The sequence below is a fragment of the Phyllopteryx taeniolatus genome, chromosome 16 (genome assembly GCF_024500385.1).
Source record: "Phyllopteryx taeniolatus isolate TA_2022b chromosome 16, UOR_Ptae_1.2, whole genome shotgun sequence".
Taxonomy (NCBI): domain Eukaryota; kingdom Metazoa; phylum Chordata; class Actinopteri; order Syngnathiformes; family Syngnathidae; genus Phyllopteryx; species Phyllopteryx taeniolatus.
The window spans coordinates 12,907,167-12,921,059 of record NC_084517.1 but is presented as its reverse complement, the minus strand read 5'-3'; the positions used below and the strand labels follow the sequence as shown (position 1 = coordinate 12,921,059).

Genomic DNA, 13,893 nt, shown 5'->3' with positions numbered 1-13,893 from the left:
CTTTGTGGCATTTCATAAAAACATGACTTCATTTGCACTCTTTGGTCCGTTAAAGTTTGGGTAGCAGTACTGGTAATAAGTCTGGAAAATTGTTTCAAAACGAATGTAAAATCTGTCGAACGCATTAACTTATTCTAACATGAATGATCTAATGCAGGGCAGCATGGTAGACTATGTCATGGTTACTCTGGCTTCCTCCCAGGACTCAAAATTACTCAAAGTGTAGGAGTGAATGTGAGTGTGAATGGTTGTTTCTATAAGTTCTCTGCCATTGGCTGGAGACCAATGCAGGGAGAAGTTAAAATCAGCTGGGATAGGGTCCAGCTCACACACATACATAATGACAACAAGCACTGTACATTGAATATAAAAAATTATTGGGAGGTTTGTTTGCTTTTTCATTTTTTTTTTTTCCATAAAAGCCTGGCATATGAACACAGGTGTGTAGACTTTTTATATCCCCGTAGAACATGTATGGATGGGTACTGTAATTCTAATGTATAGGAAGCTGTTTCAGTTAAGATATTGATTTTGTCTGCATTGGCATTACTGGATATGCAAAGAGAGTAAGCACCAACCTATTTTGTCTGTTTTGTGGCCAAACCATAGGTGCGGGTCTGGTGGCCAGCTGAGCAGCGAGTGGCGAATGTAGGAGTCCATGGTGACAGATTTCCATGATAACAGCACACCCGAAGAAGAAGTTTAGGCTCTAAATGCAATGGTTGGAATTTAAAGTTGTACCATGCACCATGAGTTCAATGTGATTGGCTAATTCTGAACACAGCCACAATCCAGTTATATGAATCTGTGCACACTTGTTGATTTAAGAACATTTGCAGTTGTTGAGTGCAATTTATATTTAAGTCCCTGTCAATTAAAGATGGATGTACTATACACACAAGGCAGACAGTATATTCAGAATGTCACTACAGGCTGGATGTTGAGGTGCACACCAGGAAATATGTCCGTGCGAAGCAGGTGACCCAGCCTGTGACAGCGGCTGGAATGGGTGAGAGCTGATCCTGGATCTGTAGTGTGAGGTGGTACCTCAAGCTTTTCTACTGGCCTCATCTACAACACACAATCGACACGACACAAAAACTATCCATAACCACCCTGACAACCACAACCCACTTTTACAAACATTTTTCTTTTTCTTACAGTCTTTTCTTTAGTCCGGAGCCCAGTGATGTCACACGAAACCACACGAGATGCGAGGCGAAGAAAAAGGTGTTAAATTTCCTACGAATGTCACACACTTGACACCTGAGAACATTACATCAGGTTTCACCTTCGGACTGAAAAAAAAAAATTTAATAAAGAAAAATCATTGTCTTACTGATCATCACACTAAACTTTTAATAGTTATTCAAAGTTCAGAACATTTCCATCACACACACTGAGAAAAATACTACAGACACTCTTAACTTTTGTTTTTATTCAATTTTATTTCACATTAATACACCTTCTTTATCATTATACCACACAAATGTCAACTGGCTAAAACAATATAAAACATAACTTTCACAATTTTCTTTATTTATAGTATGTACATGCGTTCAGTTATCTCTTGGCAAAAACTCCCAAGCCTTTTGCTTGTTCCCAAATGTGCGTCCAGGGAATTTACGGGGAAAATGAAACCGTTTGAACAAAGCAAAGTGGTTACATTTTTTTCGAATGCTTCACCTCCTCATTGTGCCTGGACGGCCTGCTTCCTTCTTACGAGCAACTGTTTAGTTTACAACCAATATACAAGTGCTGGGGTTATCTTTTACATGCCACCTATGAAATGGCGTAACAGTACAGAAAAGTTGATCCTTGTTGGAGTGGTCCTTCAGGTTCTGCTCTTTGTCACCTCTATTAAGTCCGACTGTCCGGCCTGATCTATGTGGGTGCAAACTTCTTGGCCTGGGCCCTGACCCGCTTCTCGTAGTCCATCCGGTTCTGACTGGAATGGAAAAACACAACAGTGCGTTTTAAACCCAAATAATTATTAAGCAGGTTATTTGTTTCCTTTATTGTATGGGTGCCATAAGATATATTTTGGCTGACAGCCTTTCCCATCTCATTCATGTGTATGTACAGTAGAGTTAAGCATGAAGTCATTAATACCCCTCGAAAAAAATTTAAGTGACTTTTTGGGAATGGGTCTTTTGGCTGGAAATGGCACAGCAAATGTAGTAAAATACTCTAACAGAAGGCATACTTACGGTTCTCGTTATTTTTAACATTGTGAAAAAAGTCCACACCTATGCCTCAAACAGACATACAATGTTGTACATAGCTGATTGGAATGCTCAAGATTATGTTAGAAGTTAACGGGATCCTTTAGAATGATTGACTTATCTGAAATTGGCAGGGATATGAATGGTTTTTAAAATGCAAATAAGCAAGATGGCATATTGTATGTTTTTCATTACTTATTAATAAATTATTCTCTTTTTGTAGTCTTTTGACACTTTCACTCAAATCTGTCCAGGGTATGAATAATTTTGCGCATGAAAACAGTCAACTTTTATGGTAACACATAATAATGAAAATGACATTCTGAAATAAAAGCCATAAATGTACCACTTCAGTGGGTGCGTACCAGTAAATTGTGTAAGCCTCTGCTTGTGCTGGGTCTTGAATGTTGGGCTCATTCAGCAGCTCCTGGATTCCCAAAAGAATCTGAAAACACAGTGTGCTATTAAAAGTGACAATTTAGACCTTTGAGATACATTTGCACCATTACCACTGCCTTCTGTAACGTGCAGAGAACAAAATGCAAACATTTGCCGTCCTTCAAAAACCCAGAGTGCACAGAAACACCATCTAGTTTGCTAGTTTCCAACTGAAACATTGTACACAACACATACAATGACATGCAAAAACTGAATTGAAGCATTTCGTAATAATGAATAAGAAAACCTGTTTGATGGTGATGGCGGGCCTCCAATCTTTGTCCTCCTCCAGGATGGACAGACACACGGTGCCAGATGGGTAGACATTTGGATGGAATATCGGTGGCTCAAACTTGCCTGAGGGGTGATGGAAAAAGGCAGGTTTAAGCAGTCTGAAGATTTCTGAAATATTATCAAACTTTTGCCAACGTAATGTTGACACAGATGCTTGGGATGTTTACAACATTGTGCAGAGTTTGTCATGAGGCAGCTTAGTTTACAACAGGTGTGGTGTCATCAGCGAGACTCACATTTGGGTGGTGAGGAGGGGTAGTCGTCCTTGAAGAGCATCCTGAGTTTATACAGTCCTCCCTCCCACAAGGTCTAACAATCAAGGGAGTAATAACTTCTTTAGTCCAAAACACTGACAAAACACAGCCGCATTAAATGACATGGAGACTTATTTCAATAACCTAATACATGCTTTTTGGTATTATAATAATGTATATACAAATACAGATAGAAAGATGCATTTGTCTCTTTTGTTGTGTCAGATGTTGGACTCACCAGTTGTTTAGTGTCCAATAAAGATGTTCATATTGCAATAGTATACTTTTTTATTCTTTTCAGAGTCCCAGACATGACAGGAGTGATTTTTTCTTAGGTCATTTGTGGCCACAAAATAGGGGTAACGGGCACATGAAATAAAGTTTTTGAGGTTTAATAACATTCCCATGAAAAGATCTTTGACACACAATGTCACACCTCCACTGGTAACACAAGCTGGCTCTCAACAATCTAATTAAATGCCTTCAATAATAATAATTCCTTGCAATATCAGGCTTTTCAGAATGTCTTCAGACAGAGGATATAAAAAGTGTACACACCCCTGTTCAAATGCCAGGTTTTTGTGATTAAAAAAACAAATGAGTCCAGGCTAAACCATTTCAAAACTTTACCCACCACTAATTTGACCAATAACCTGTACAATTCAATGGAATTTTGTTTTAATCTTTTCAAGAGAAGTAAAACTAAACAACTGCAATAAGTTCAGAATTAACCAATCACATTCAAACTCATGTTACATACAGTCAACACACACCTGGCACCATTTCAAGTACCTCTGATTAACCCCAAATCAAGTTCAGCTGTTCTAGTAGGCTTTTCCTGACATTTCTTTGGCTGCAGACCGTTGCATGTTTTTTTTTGTTTTTTGTTTGTTTGCTTTCTAATAGACATCTGAATCCTAAACCTAAATCATACTATCCCTGTCCATTGTGTAGCTTTAGCCACATTATCTACCTCACCGTTTATCGAGAAGATGAGCTATTTGCTAACCCAATTTTGCACCATCCACAGCTGGGTTGCCACAAGTTGGAATTGTGTGCACACATTTTATCTATATTTATGGCAAAAATGTACATTATTTCACCCATGTTGTCTCTGCAGCTCCATACTATTCGATTTCGTGTGCGTGGATTATTCAAATATTTTTGTTTTGAACTTGTCTGCAAAGTGCTGCTGAAAACTATAATTATTTCTAAAACTTATAAGACAAAGCTGTGGGAAATTAGTAGCGACTGATCTTGCAGACTTTTACGTTCATGGCTAACATAAAAACTAACCCAGAATTCATTTTTTGCGCACAAAATTTTTTTTGCAGTGCTATTCAGAATCAGAGCATATATCGATTTGGCTCATAGTTTCAGTGCTTGGAAACTTACGCCTTTCTTTCCAGGAATGGCACATTCCCAATTCATCAGGTTCATGGTTCCATCTGGATTCTTGGTAGGGACAGCAACAAAACCCTGTGACAACCAAAACCATTTGAGGGAGTTCTGAGGAAAAAGCGCCGGTGAAGTTTGAGAGTAACGAAGGCACAACTTACAAACGGGTGATCTTTTCTCCAGGCTTTGCGCTCCTGGGACAGTCTGCTAAGCGCAATGCCAGACATTGCTGCACATGAACCCCTCCCTATAGGAACATTACGTATAAGGACATTAATGTCATGTACACAGAGTAAAGCCTCTGAAGTTTTTCGAAAAATGACAACACACTAAGGCACGAATCGTCGAACACGTTATCCAAAGATTTGACATGGGTAATTTAACTGCAAGACCCCATGCTATAATTACTGGAATGATTACACCCACACATTCCTCCTTACCAGTTTAGATGTAAAATGAAGTCTATCTTCAAACGACGGACCACGAATGATTTTTCGGGTGAAAATCTAAAATAAGTCAACTGTTATGATTCAAAGGCGCTAGCGCGACCGAAGAAAACACACCCTTTGTCGTAGGAAAACACAAATAATGGGCCACTAGGAACGTAAATGACCGAACCGATTGAACGCCACTTTGTTGAACATTCCTCTAGCAATCTAAAACGAAGATGTTGATGTTGTTTTTGATTACAGTGCTCCTCAAATGCGTAAATAAATGTCTCGTAACGCCGTCTCGTCGACTAGCATACAGCTAAATAGGACCCCAATGTGTTTATTTCGGGAGGACCTTCAGGCACATTTATGGACAGCCCGGGGATTTATGTCAAGTCCGACAGCCATCTTTGTTGTGGTGCTGAACATGGCGGTTAAAGGATTTGTCATTAGAATAGCTCATTAAGTAACCTAATTTGACACAATTATTCATCCACACAATGGTCATACAGTATATATTTCCATATTCAAATATATGCATTTCGCCGACTCTCTGCTGTGTTTGGTTTGCAAGTTGAAACTTTTGCCTTAACAGTATGGACTGAGATTGAGTTTTTATTTATTTTAAATAAAAACAATTTAAAAAGGTTGGTACACTGTTGACAATCTGATTAGAGTATAGTGTGTAGCTCTAGATAATGATCAGTTTATTGTTTTAATTTTAAAATCTAGTCATCTGGAAAGCAGAGGTGGCAGAAGTATTTTAGGACTAATTGTAGAGCTGTGAGCCTTCTATGCAAGTGTGATAAGACATTGCGACGTTCTAGAGTCTAACATAGATACAGCTTCTAAGTACTGTAGATGCTCAATGGAATTTTTTATTAAACACTATGGGGCCAGGGTGATATTCTTTTAATACCGGAGTAGACAACTTGGCTTGTCAGGTGACATGTAAATCAAAGTCTCTGGCATGGGTCAGGTATGGCCTCGTAAAAGTACCCTAATGTAAAATCAGGTGGCAAAAGAAATAGACTTGTACAGAAAGTACAGACTCTGAAGTGTACTTAAATTCATATGAAAAAAATGAACTTTTATTGTCACTTATACAGAATATTTCATTTTCTTTTTGACAACTTGGCCAAAGAGGGGAATAAAACTTCTCTGCACACAAGTTTTTATCTTTTGTCAAACAATTCTCTTAAATAAGGCCCTGGATGGAGAATATTGTGCTTCTCCAAATCTGTTGCATTAATTCACCCTGGTTCACATGACTCCATGTTGCTGCTGTCTCTGTTTTTCCGCCTTCAAAGTCTCCTAGATCTCAATCAATAGCACAACCTCAGTTGACATTATCACTCTCTATTCCTGACTTATTTTAAATCGCGTCATCTGCCGTGAAGGTTGTAAAAAGCAACGAGCCTATTTTGACGAAGTATAGCATCAACAACATAAACTTCTCCATTTGCCAAATTCCTGCACTTTTATTTCAGTCTGTACATTTCCTTTTTTTCTCTTAATATGTGAATGTTCATCTTATTTAACTTTATAACCCAAGTACAGCACAGGAATCACTTTGAGCAGTTTTTATTCTATCACATTATGTTATAAATGAAAGAAATAGGATCAAAGTTTTTGAGCTTTTTCCTTATTTGCACAGCTCAGTTTTGTTGACATGAAACAGTTGTTGGGGGAGAAAACAGCAAAAACAGAAAAGCTTATGTCCCAGTAGTTCACATTTTATTTAATGACATAACATATGGTGATACAAACTATATTTGATATGCAGGCTCTCTGCAAGCTATATCCCCAAAAGCTGAACATTTACTTTTCTAAAGTAGTTAATGAATAAGGAGAGCCACAAATGAGAATCAAAAACTTGAACTGGGATCATACAAGATAACTGAAAGAAGACATTTCACACGTCATTTGTAAAAAGACTACCCTTCTTATTAAAAAAAAAAAATAACATAAAAGATTGCTTTATGCACTGCAAACATTTCTTGTTTAGTCTGCAATAAATTATTTGCAGAGAGGGGTAATGTGGTTCACTACATGTTTCTGCAGACTGTTGCAATGGTCAACTATGAAGGCTGCTTGAGTAAAAAGTTAATTGTGCACCGATTATATCATTAAACTGCAACAAATCACTAATGCAGTTAAAATCTGCAATTGTTTAATTCACTTGTAACACACCTCACTGACTTCCAGCCTCATCTGACCGAGTCGACTGCCTCACATCTTCTTTCCCTCTCCCTCTGAGATGATGTTCTCAGGAGATGCCCTTTTAAACCACTCGGACCAGGAGCCGTCGTAAAGGCACACGCCCGGGTGCCCGAGCAGCTGAGCAACCAGAACAGCAAAGCACGCCGTCACGCCACACGAGCAGGTGGCCCAAAGCGGCTGTTCCACTTTGAGCCCCGCTTCCCTGAACCGTCTGGAGAGGTCTTCGCTGGCAAGAAACTTCCCAGAGGGTTCCAGGAAGGAAGTAAATGGCAAGTTGACTGCACCGGGGAAGTGGCCCGGTAGCGTACCTGTTCAAAAAAATAAATCAAATAACAGAAAGAATTGAGCAAGCAAGGCAAGGTAAGATTATTTGTATAGCACTAGCACTACATCGGAGTGTGAGTTGAATTTCACCTTGAGGGACACGAATAAGTAAAATAAATCCATATGAATAAATACGACAAATCCACAGTACTTGACAGAGGCAAAGAATTAATGATTACAAATAAGATTTATATTGTGAAAACAAGAAAACAATGTATTTTATTGATGAAAAACCTGCAGTCAACGAGAACGTTTCCAGGCCATATTTAAATGTGCCGACAGTTTGAGCAGATCTCAGCTGCTCAGGACGTTTGTTCCACACCTGAGGAGCATACAAACAGAATGCTGCTTCACTTTGTTTGGTTCTGGTTCTGGAAACACTCAGTCCACCTATACCATACAACAGGGGTGTCAAACTCGTTTTTGTCACGGGCCACATCGCAGTTATGGTTCCACTCGGAGGGCCGTTATGGCTGCAAACCCATATGAATGTATGGTTGCCTCATATTAATACATATACACAAATTAATGGATAATTACTTTTGAAATCAAAAGCCAGTATAAAGTGTTTGTTCAACTACAGTATGAATCAATTTTATTTCAAAAGTGGGGTTAGTAACAAATAAAACAACAAAAAAATGCTTGCAATATCTCAATATTTTTAAAAGTGAAGCCAATTTGGAATTTTAGCAAGAAACACAAAGTCGATGCACACTTTCGCGGGCCACATAAAATGAGGTGGCGGGCCGGATCTGGCCCCCGGGCCACCAGTTTGACACCTCTGCCATACAACCTGGGGGTCAGGAAGTCCATCCATTTTCTGAGCCGCTTCTCCTCACTGGGGTCGCGGGCGTGCTGGAGCCTATCCCAGCTATCATCGGGCAGGAGGCGGGGTACACCCTGAACTGGTTGCCAGCCAATCGCAGGGCACATACAAACAAACCACCATTCGCACTCACATTCACACCTACGGTAAATTTAGAGTCTTCAATCAACCTACTATGCATGTTTTTGGGATGTGGGAGGAAACCGGAGTGCCCGGAGAAAACCCACCCAGGCACGGGGAGAACATGCAAACTCCACACAGGCGGGGCCGGGGATTTAACCCCGGTCCTCAGAACTGTGAGGCAGACGCTCTAACCAGTTGTCCACTGTGCCGCTGGGTCTGGAAGTCTCATAGGGAAATAAAAAGTCTTGTATTGCTATAATATAAGTACAGCAGCCAGGGCGAGCCGCTTCTTCTTGGACACTCGTGCCATGTTGTTTGTGGTCAGTAAAAAAAATTATACAGTACAGTATATGAGGAGTCTTAAAATGCCGTCTCCATAAGTGTGACAAGATGCGAAGTTCTTTGGTCTGAACTAGAAACAGCATGTGGATGTTGAATAGAATTTTGTTTTTAAAACACTACGGGGGCAGGGTGACATTCTTTTGAACCCCGGATGGGACAACTTGGCTTGTCAGGTGACTTGTAAAGCTTAGTCTACAGGTCAGGTCAGGGCAAATAGAACTGTCTGAATGTAATATCAGCTGTGGAAATGTACTCACAATTTATACTTGAGTAGAAATGTTCAGATTTTTCATAATTAGACAGATACTTTTTTAACACCAGAAGATGGTGGTTTTTAGGCGGGTGCAAGCCAAGACATCCGCCACCAACTATTCACGTTAAAGAAATTCATTTAAATAAAGCCCATTGATGCATGGGAGTAACAAAGTGGTTTGTACTCAACTTCTCTCCACTGCGTAAAAAAAGTACTCTACCTACTTTAAATCCGTTTTAATTAACGGCAAAATATTGTTGCGTAATCTGCAGATGGCTTATTGAGGTCTCGTTAAGAAAAGAGATTTCGAGCCAAACCAAAACACATTCGCAGTCTATGTTGAGAAAGGCCGCTCACCCTCAATGGGCTCCGGTTCGAGCCCCCTGTACCTTCCCGCAGGCCTGGTGTCCACCACCTGGATCTTCTCGGTGCCGATGTTGTCCAGCACGTCCTCGTACGTCTTCACCCACGCAGGCTTCGTGGCCACCTGGAAGTCTCTGCGCTCTGGCTTCACTTGTTCCGACGTCACCGGGCGCCCTTCGGCCAACCAGTTCTTCATGCCGCCGTCCAGCACCGACGCCGAGTTGTGGCCGAACAGTCGGAACATCCACCAGACGCGGGGCGCGGTGTACAAGCCCAGGTCGTGCGCATCGTACACCACCACGTGCGTGTCGTTGCCGATGCCCAGCTCGCCCACGTAGCGAGAAAAGTGGCCGCTGGTGGGCAGAGTGTGGCAGTAAGGTGAGCTCCGGTCGCTGCACTCGATCATGTCGAAGAACGAAGAGCCCGGGATGTGCTTCTCCGCAAACTCCGCTTTCGGGTCCCGTTTGGTTACCGGGGGGTACCACGACGAGTCCAGGATCCGAATCTTGGAGCCTACGAGGCCGTTTCTGATTGCGTCCGCTACCCACTGGGCTGAGACCACAGCGCGAGCCTGAGCCGCCATAACGGTGAAGAATTTTGCCGTTGCCAACTCATTTTCGGGTCTATTTGTTGCTAAAATGTCCTAAACTACGTTGCAATTGCGTCATGATGTCATTGCGTAATTACGTAAACAGTGGTTCTCAAACTTTTTACACCAAATGCAACCCGCAGTAGTACACACATAGAGCTCTCTAAGTAATAAAAGTTTGACTTCCAATATATATATTTTTACCGCTAGTGGTACTCATAATCACAGTTTGAGCATCGCTACTCACGTAGGACATTATGTAGATAATTCATTAGAAATGTATCAAGATTATAGTGTTATCACATTTTTATTTGCAGGAGTAATATAAATACATGTGATGTATTTATATTACTTATAATAGGTTTTTTTAAAAAAATCATATTTATTATACTCACATTAAACTTTTTAATCATAAATACATTTGGCAAACAAGCCACCGGAGGAATACGTCTTTACAACTAATGTAAACCAATTTTTATCTGTTGTAATTGAGTGCATTAGTAGTATTACAATTATCTACTATCATTACCAAAGGTTTAGCCTTTTTTAGATTGTTAATGCCATATGTATGACTTTCTAACTAAACAATTGCACTCTGAACTAAATGTTTTTAAATGATTAAATGTCCCCAAAACTTATTCAAATTATTCACAATGCACTTTTTTCAGCTAGGCAGCAGGTCAATGTGTTCTGAGTGTGTGACAGAGAAAAATATGTTGTCATTTCAAAGGAAAATGTGTCCGTTTTAGTCACCTTTCAAAAGTCGGTAAAAGTTGCCAAATAAATTGTAAAAGTAGTTGTTAGGTGCTTTTTGGTGTGAAAGTTGTTAGGGTAGTCTAAAAAGTTGCAAAATCTAGCAACAAAAGTGCTACGTTGGCGTCAATAGTGGTGGGCGCAAGAGAGACGGCCAGGAAAAACTGTTGCCTTTTTGAACAATGTTTCATCATCCCATTGTTACGTGCACATTTTTTTTTTTACTATAGAAATGAGACAGCACCAACAGTTTATACATTCCCTACACACAATATTAATGATATCCCTCCCCGAGAAGTACAAGCTCAACTTACGCTACCCTTAAGAATAAATGCTTTACAGATGATTTGAAGAAAAAAAAAAAAAAAGAAAATAGCAAATTGCCAGATTCGTTTTCTCAACGCATCGCCGACGGTTGAGGCCATCATTGAGAAATATACCACCATGATATAAAAACAACAGAAAACAGTAGTTTTACTGCCTCCACATGTTACTTAGCACTGTGGCTATCTACAAATGCTTCGACGTCTTCTCAACAATTTGTACAGGTCCATTTTGTGGACATCAAACAGTTGCTGGCCCACACAGCAAAATCACAAACGCGTGACATTTCAAACTGTATTTAATAACATAAATGGTGATATAATCTGTATTTCTGCCAGCTACAATATGTTGAAATTGAGGCTCCTGCAAACCCTTCCCAAAGAACAGGTGATTATTTACTTTTCTGGTTAATGAATAATGAGAATGACGCATGAGCATGACCGTTTAAATGTGAGAAAACTGAGAGAATGTATTTCATGAAAGGATTTGCTAAAGACGACTCCTCTTATTATAAAGTGCACTTTGTTCTTGAATCACCAGTCCAGCCAGCATAAACGACTGTCACTTAAGAACCAACCATGAGCACAGTGCTTCGTGCACCATAAGCATTTCTTGTGCTGTTTGAAATAGATTATTTGCATAGAGTGGTACATAAGAGTGCTTCACTGCATTTTTGTGCAGCCTGTTGCAACCTTCAACTATAACTCTTCTTAAATGAATAACACGTTAACTGTGTATCGGCAGTTTAAAATGTGCAAATGTTTGACCAATTACTGTAGTTTGATTCGCTCAGCTTGTGACGAACGTATTGCTTTGTGTGTTAACATTGATTCCTGCTTCACATCTTCTTTCCCGCTCCCTCTGAGATGACGTTCTCAGGAGATGCCCTTTTAAACCACTCAGCCCAGGAGCCGTCGTAAACGCACACCCCCGGGTGCCCGAGCAAGTGAGCGGCCAGAACGACAAGGCACGCCGTCACGCCCGAACCGCAGGTGGCCCACAGCGGCTGGTCCAGTTTCACCCCGGCCTCCTTGAACAGTCTGGACAGGTCCTCATTTGCAAGATACTTTCCAGAGGCTTCCAGGAATGATGTGAATGGCATGTTGATCGCACCGGGGAAGTGGCCTGGTAGTGTGCCTGTAAAAACGTAAAAAATGCAGAGCAAAGATTAGGATTGGCTGACTGTTGATAACATTGCACAATCTCTGATAGAACAGCAAGCAGCATCAGTTTCTAGAGTTTCGTGTAAAAACATTTTTGTGAACTTTTTGTTTGTGAAAGGCTTTTTTGGTTGGTTGAGTTGTATTTGAGTAATTTAGCAAACCATAATGGCTAGCTTGCTAGTAGACTACAGCATGCAATCCAATTCTAGGGATGGATGGACCGATTTCCAGCCGGACCGATTATCGTCATTTTCACATATATCGGCATTTTTTTAAAATCCAATGGCCGATAAGAGATCAATTAAAAACTGGGTAAATTTCAGGTAACTATTTATTTAATTAAATTTGAACTTTATAACTTTATAACTTAACTTTATAAGAGATACTGCTGCTGACCCAGGGAACTCCCTGCACTTTTTTTATTTTATTTTGTTTGACCTGAAAGATAAGTGAAAGATGAACATTTGTTATATTTACATTCTGGAATCCTTTATTTAGCATTTCAATTTTTAGGGAGCAAATACCAGCACCAAATATCAGTTATAGGCCCCCTTGACTGCTAAACTAATTGCTGGTGGGTACTGGCCCTGACGCATCTATTTACTCTGTTCCCTCAAATCAAATTTCATTTGGTTAAGCTCCTTTCTGTTAAACAATTGATGAATATGTAGTTTGAATTGAAATGCAAATGTGGCATTTAGGGATGCACATTTTAGTTAATTGAAGTCAGTATTATGAGGGGGTCCTTGCAAAAAATGTCTCCCCAGTCAAGTGTCCCCGTTTTGAGCAACATCCGTGATAAACTACGACGCGTTCCGACTTACGTCGACATTTCTACGTCATCAAAAGGCCGCTCACCCTCTCTGGGCTCCGGTTCGAGTCCCCTGTACCTGCCGGCCGCCCTTGCGTCCACCACCTGGATCTTCTCGGTGCCGATGTTGTCCAGCACGTCCTCGTACGTCTTCACCCACGCAGGCTTCGTGGTCACCTGGAAGTCTGTGCGCTCCGGCTTCACTTGTTCCGACGTCACCGGGCGCCCTTCGGCCAACCAGTTCTTCATGCCGCCGTCCAGCACCGACACCGAGTTGTGGCCGAACAGTCGGAACATCCACCAGACGCGGGGGGCGCTGTACGATCCGAAGCTGTTCGTGTCGTACACTACCACGTGCGTGTCGCTGCCGATGCCCAGCTCGCCCACGTAGCGAGAAAAGTGGCTGCCGGTGGGCAACATGTGGTCGTACGGTGAACTGCGGTCACTACATTCGTCGATGTCGAAGAACAAAGAGCCCGGGATATGCTTCTCGGCAAACTCCGCTTTCGGGTCCCGTTTCGTTATCGGGAGGTACCACGACGAGTCCAGGATCCGAATCTTGGAGCCTACGAGGCCGTTTCTGATTGCGTCCGCTACCCACTGGGCTGAGACCACAGCGCGAGCCTGAGCCGCCATGACGGTGTCTGATTGCACATGCGGACGTTGTTCACACAGCGAACAGTAGAGGGCGCCCCAGAGGCCTGGTGCTCAATCCGCAGCTGGCGTTCACCAAGTTTTCATCGTCACCATTTGTGTGTT

The 13,893-nt window shown here is 41.3% G+C and overlaps 3 protein-coding genes across 3 annotated transcripts; all 3 read right to left on the bottom strand.

Moving 5' to 3' along the window:
• Positions 1-1,423: 1,423 nt before the first annotated feature.
• On the bottom strand, positions 1,424-5,391 carry LOC133466377 (SUMO-conjugating enzyme UBC9-like). The gene is made up of 7 exons (XM_061749995.1): positions 5,050-5,391; positions 4,771-4,856; positions 4,607-4,690; positions 3,194-3,266; positions 2,911-3,020; positions 2,591-2,670; positions 1,424-1,948 (listed from the first exon to the last, which is right to left on the bottom strand). The coding sequence occupies exons 2-7, from the start codon at positions 4,834-4,836 to the stop codon at positions 1,885-1,887; spliced, it is 477 nt and encodes a 158-aa protein (XP_061605979.1). The 5' UTR covers positions 4,837-4,856; positions 5,050-5,391; the 3' UTR covers positions 1,424-1,884.
• Positions 5,392-6,109: 718 nt separating this feature from the next.
• On the bottom strand, positions 6,110-10,317 carry LOC133466013 (3-mercaptopyruvate sulfurtransferase-like). Its single transcript, XM_061749274.1, has 2 exons — positions 9,489-10,317; positions 6,110-7,571 (listed from the first exon to the last, which is right to left on the bottom strand). Exons 1-2 carry the CDS (start codon positions 10,075-10,077, stop codon positions 7,273-7,275), a joined length of 888 nt encoding a protein of 295 aa, XP_061605258.1. The 5' UTR covers positions 10,078-10,317; the 3' UTR covers positions 6,110-7,272.
• Positions 10,318-11,440: 1,123 nt separating this feature from the next.
• Positions 11,441-13,870, bottom strand: mpst (mercaptopyruvate sulfurtransferase). The gene is made up of 2 exons (XM_061749275.1): positions 13,182-13,870; positions 11,441-12,297 (listed from the first exon to the last, which is right to left on the bottom strand). The coding sequence occupies exons 1-2, from the start codon at positions 13,768-13,770 to the stop codon at positions 11,999-12,001; spliced, it is 888 nt and encodes a 295-aa protein (XP_061605259.1). The 5' UTR covers positions 13,771-13,870; the 3' UTR covers positions 11,441-11,998.
• Between the last annotated feature and the right edge of the window lie 23 nt (positions 13,871-13,893).

Excerpts from the sequence above, each read along its gene's own strand:
- LOC133466377 (XM_061749995.1), bottom strand. The coding sequence starts at position 4,836 with ATGTCTGGCATTGCGCTTAGCAGACTGTCCCAGGAGCGCAAAGCCTGG. Across the intron at positions 4,691-4,770 it reads GGAGAAAAGATCACCCGTTT|GGTTTTGTTGCTGTCCCTAC; the intron begins GTAAGTTGTGCC and ends TGGTTGTCACAG. Across the intron at positions 3,021-3,193 it reads CCCCTCCTCACCACCCAAAT|GCAAGTTTGAGCCACCGATA; the intron begins GTGAGTCTCGCT and ends ATCACCCCTCAG.
- LOC133466013 (XM_061749274.1), bottom strand. The coding sequence starts at position 10,077 with ATGGCGGCTCAGGCTCGCGCTGTGGTCTCAGCCCAGTGGGTAGCGGAC. Across the intron at positions 7,572-9,488 it reads CGAACCGGAGCCCATTGAGG|GTACGCTACCGGGCCACTTC; the intron begins GTGAGCGGCCTT and ends TTTTTTGAACAG.
- mpst (XM_061749275.1), bottom strand. The coding sequence starts at position 13,770 with ATGGCGGCTCAGGCTCGCGCTGTGGTCTCAGCCCAGTGGGTAGCGGAC. Across the intron at positions 12,298-13,181 it reads CGAACCGGAGCCCAGAGAGG|GCACACTACCAGGCCACTTC; the intron begins GTGAGCGGCCTT and ends ACGTTTTTACAG.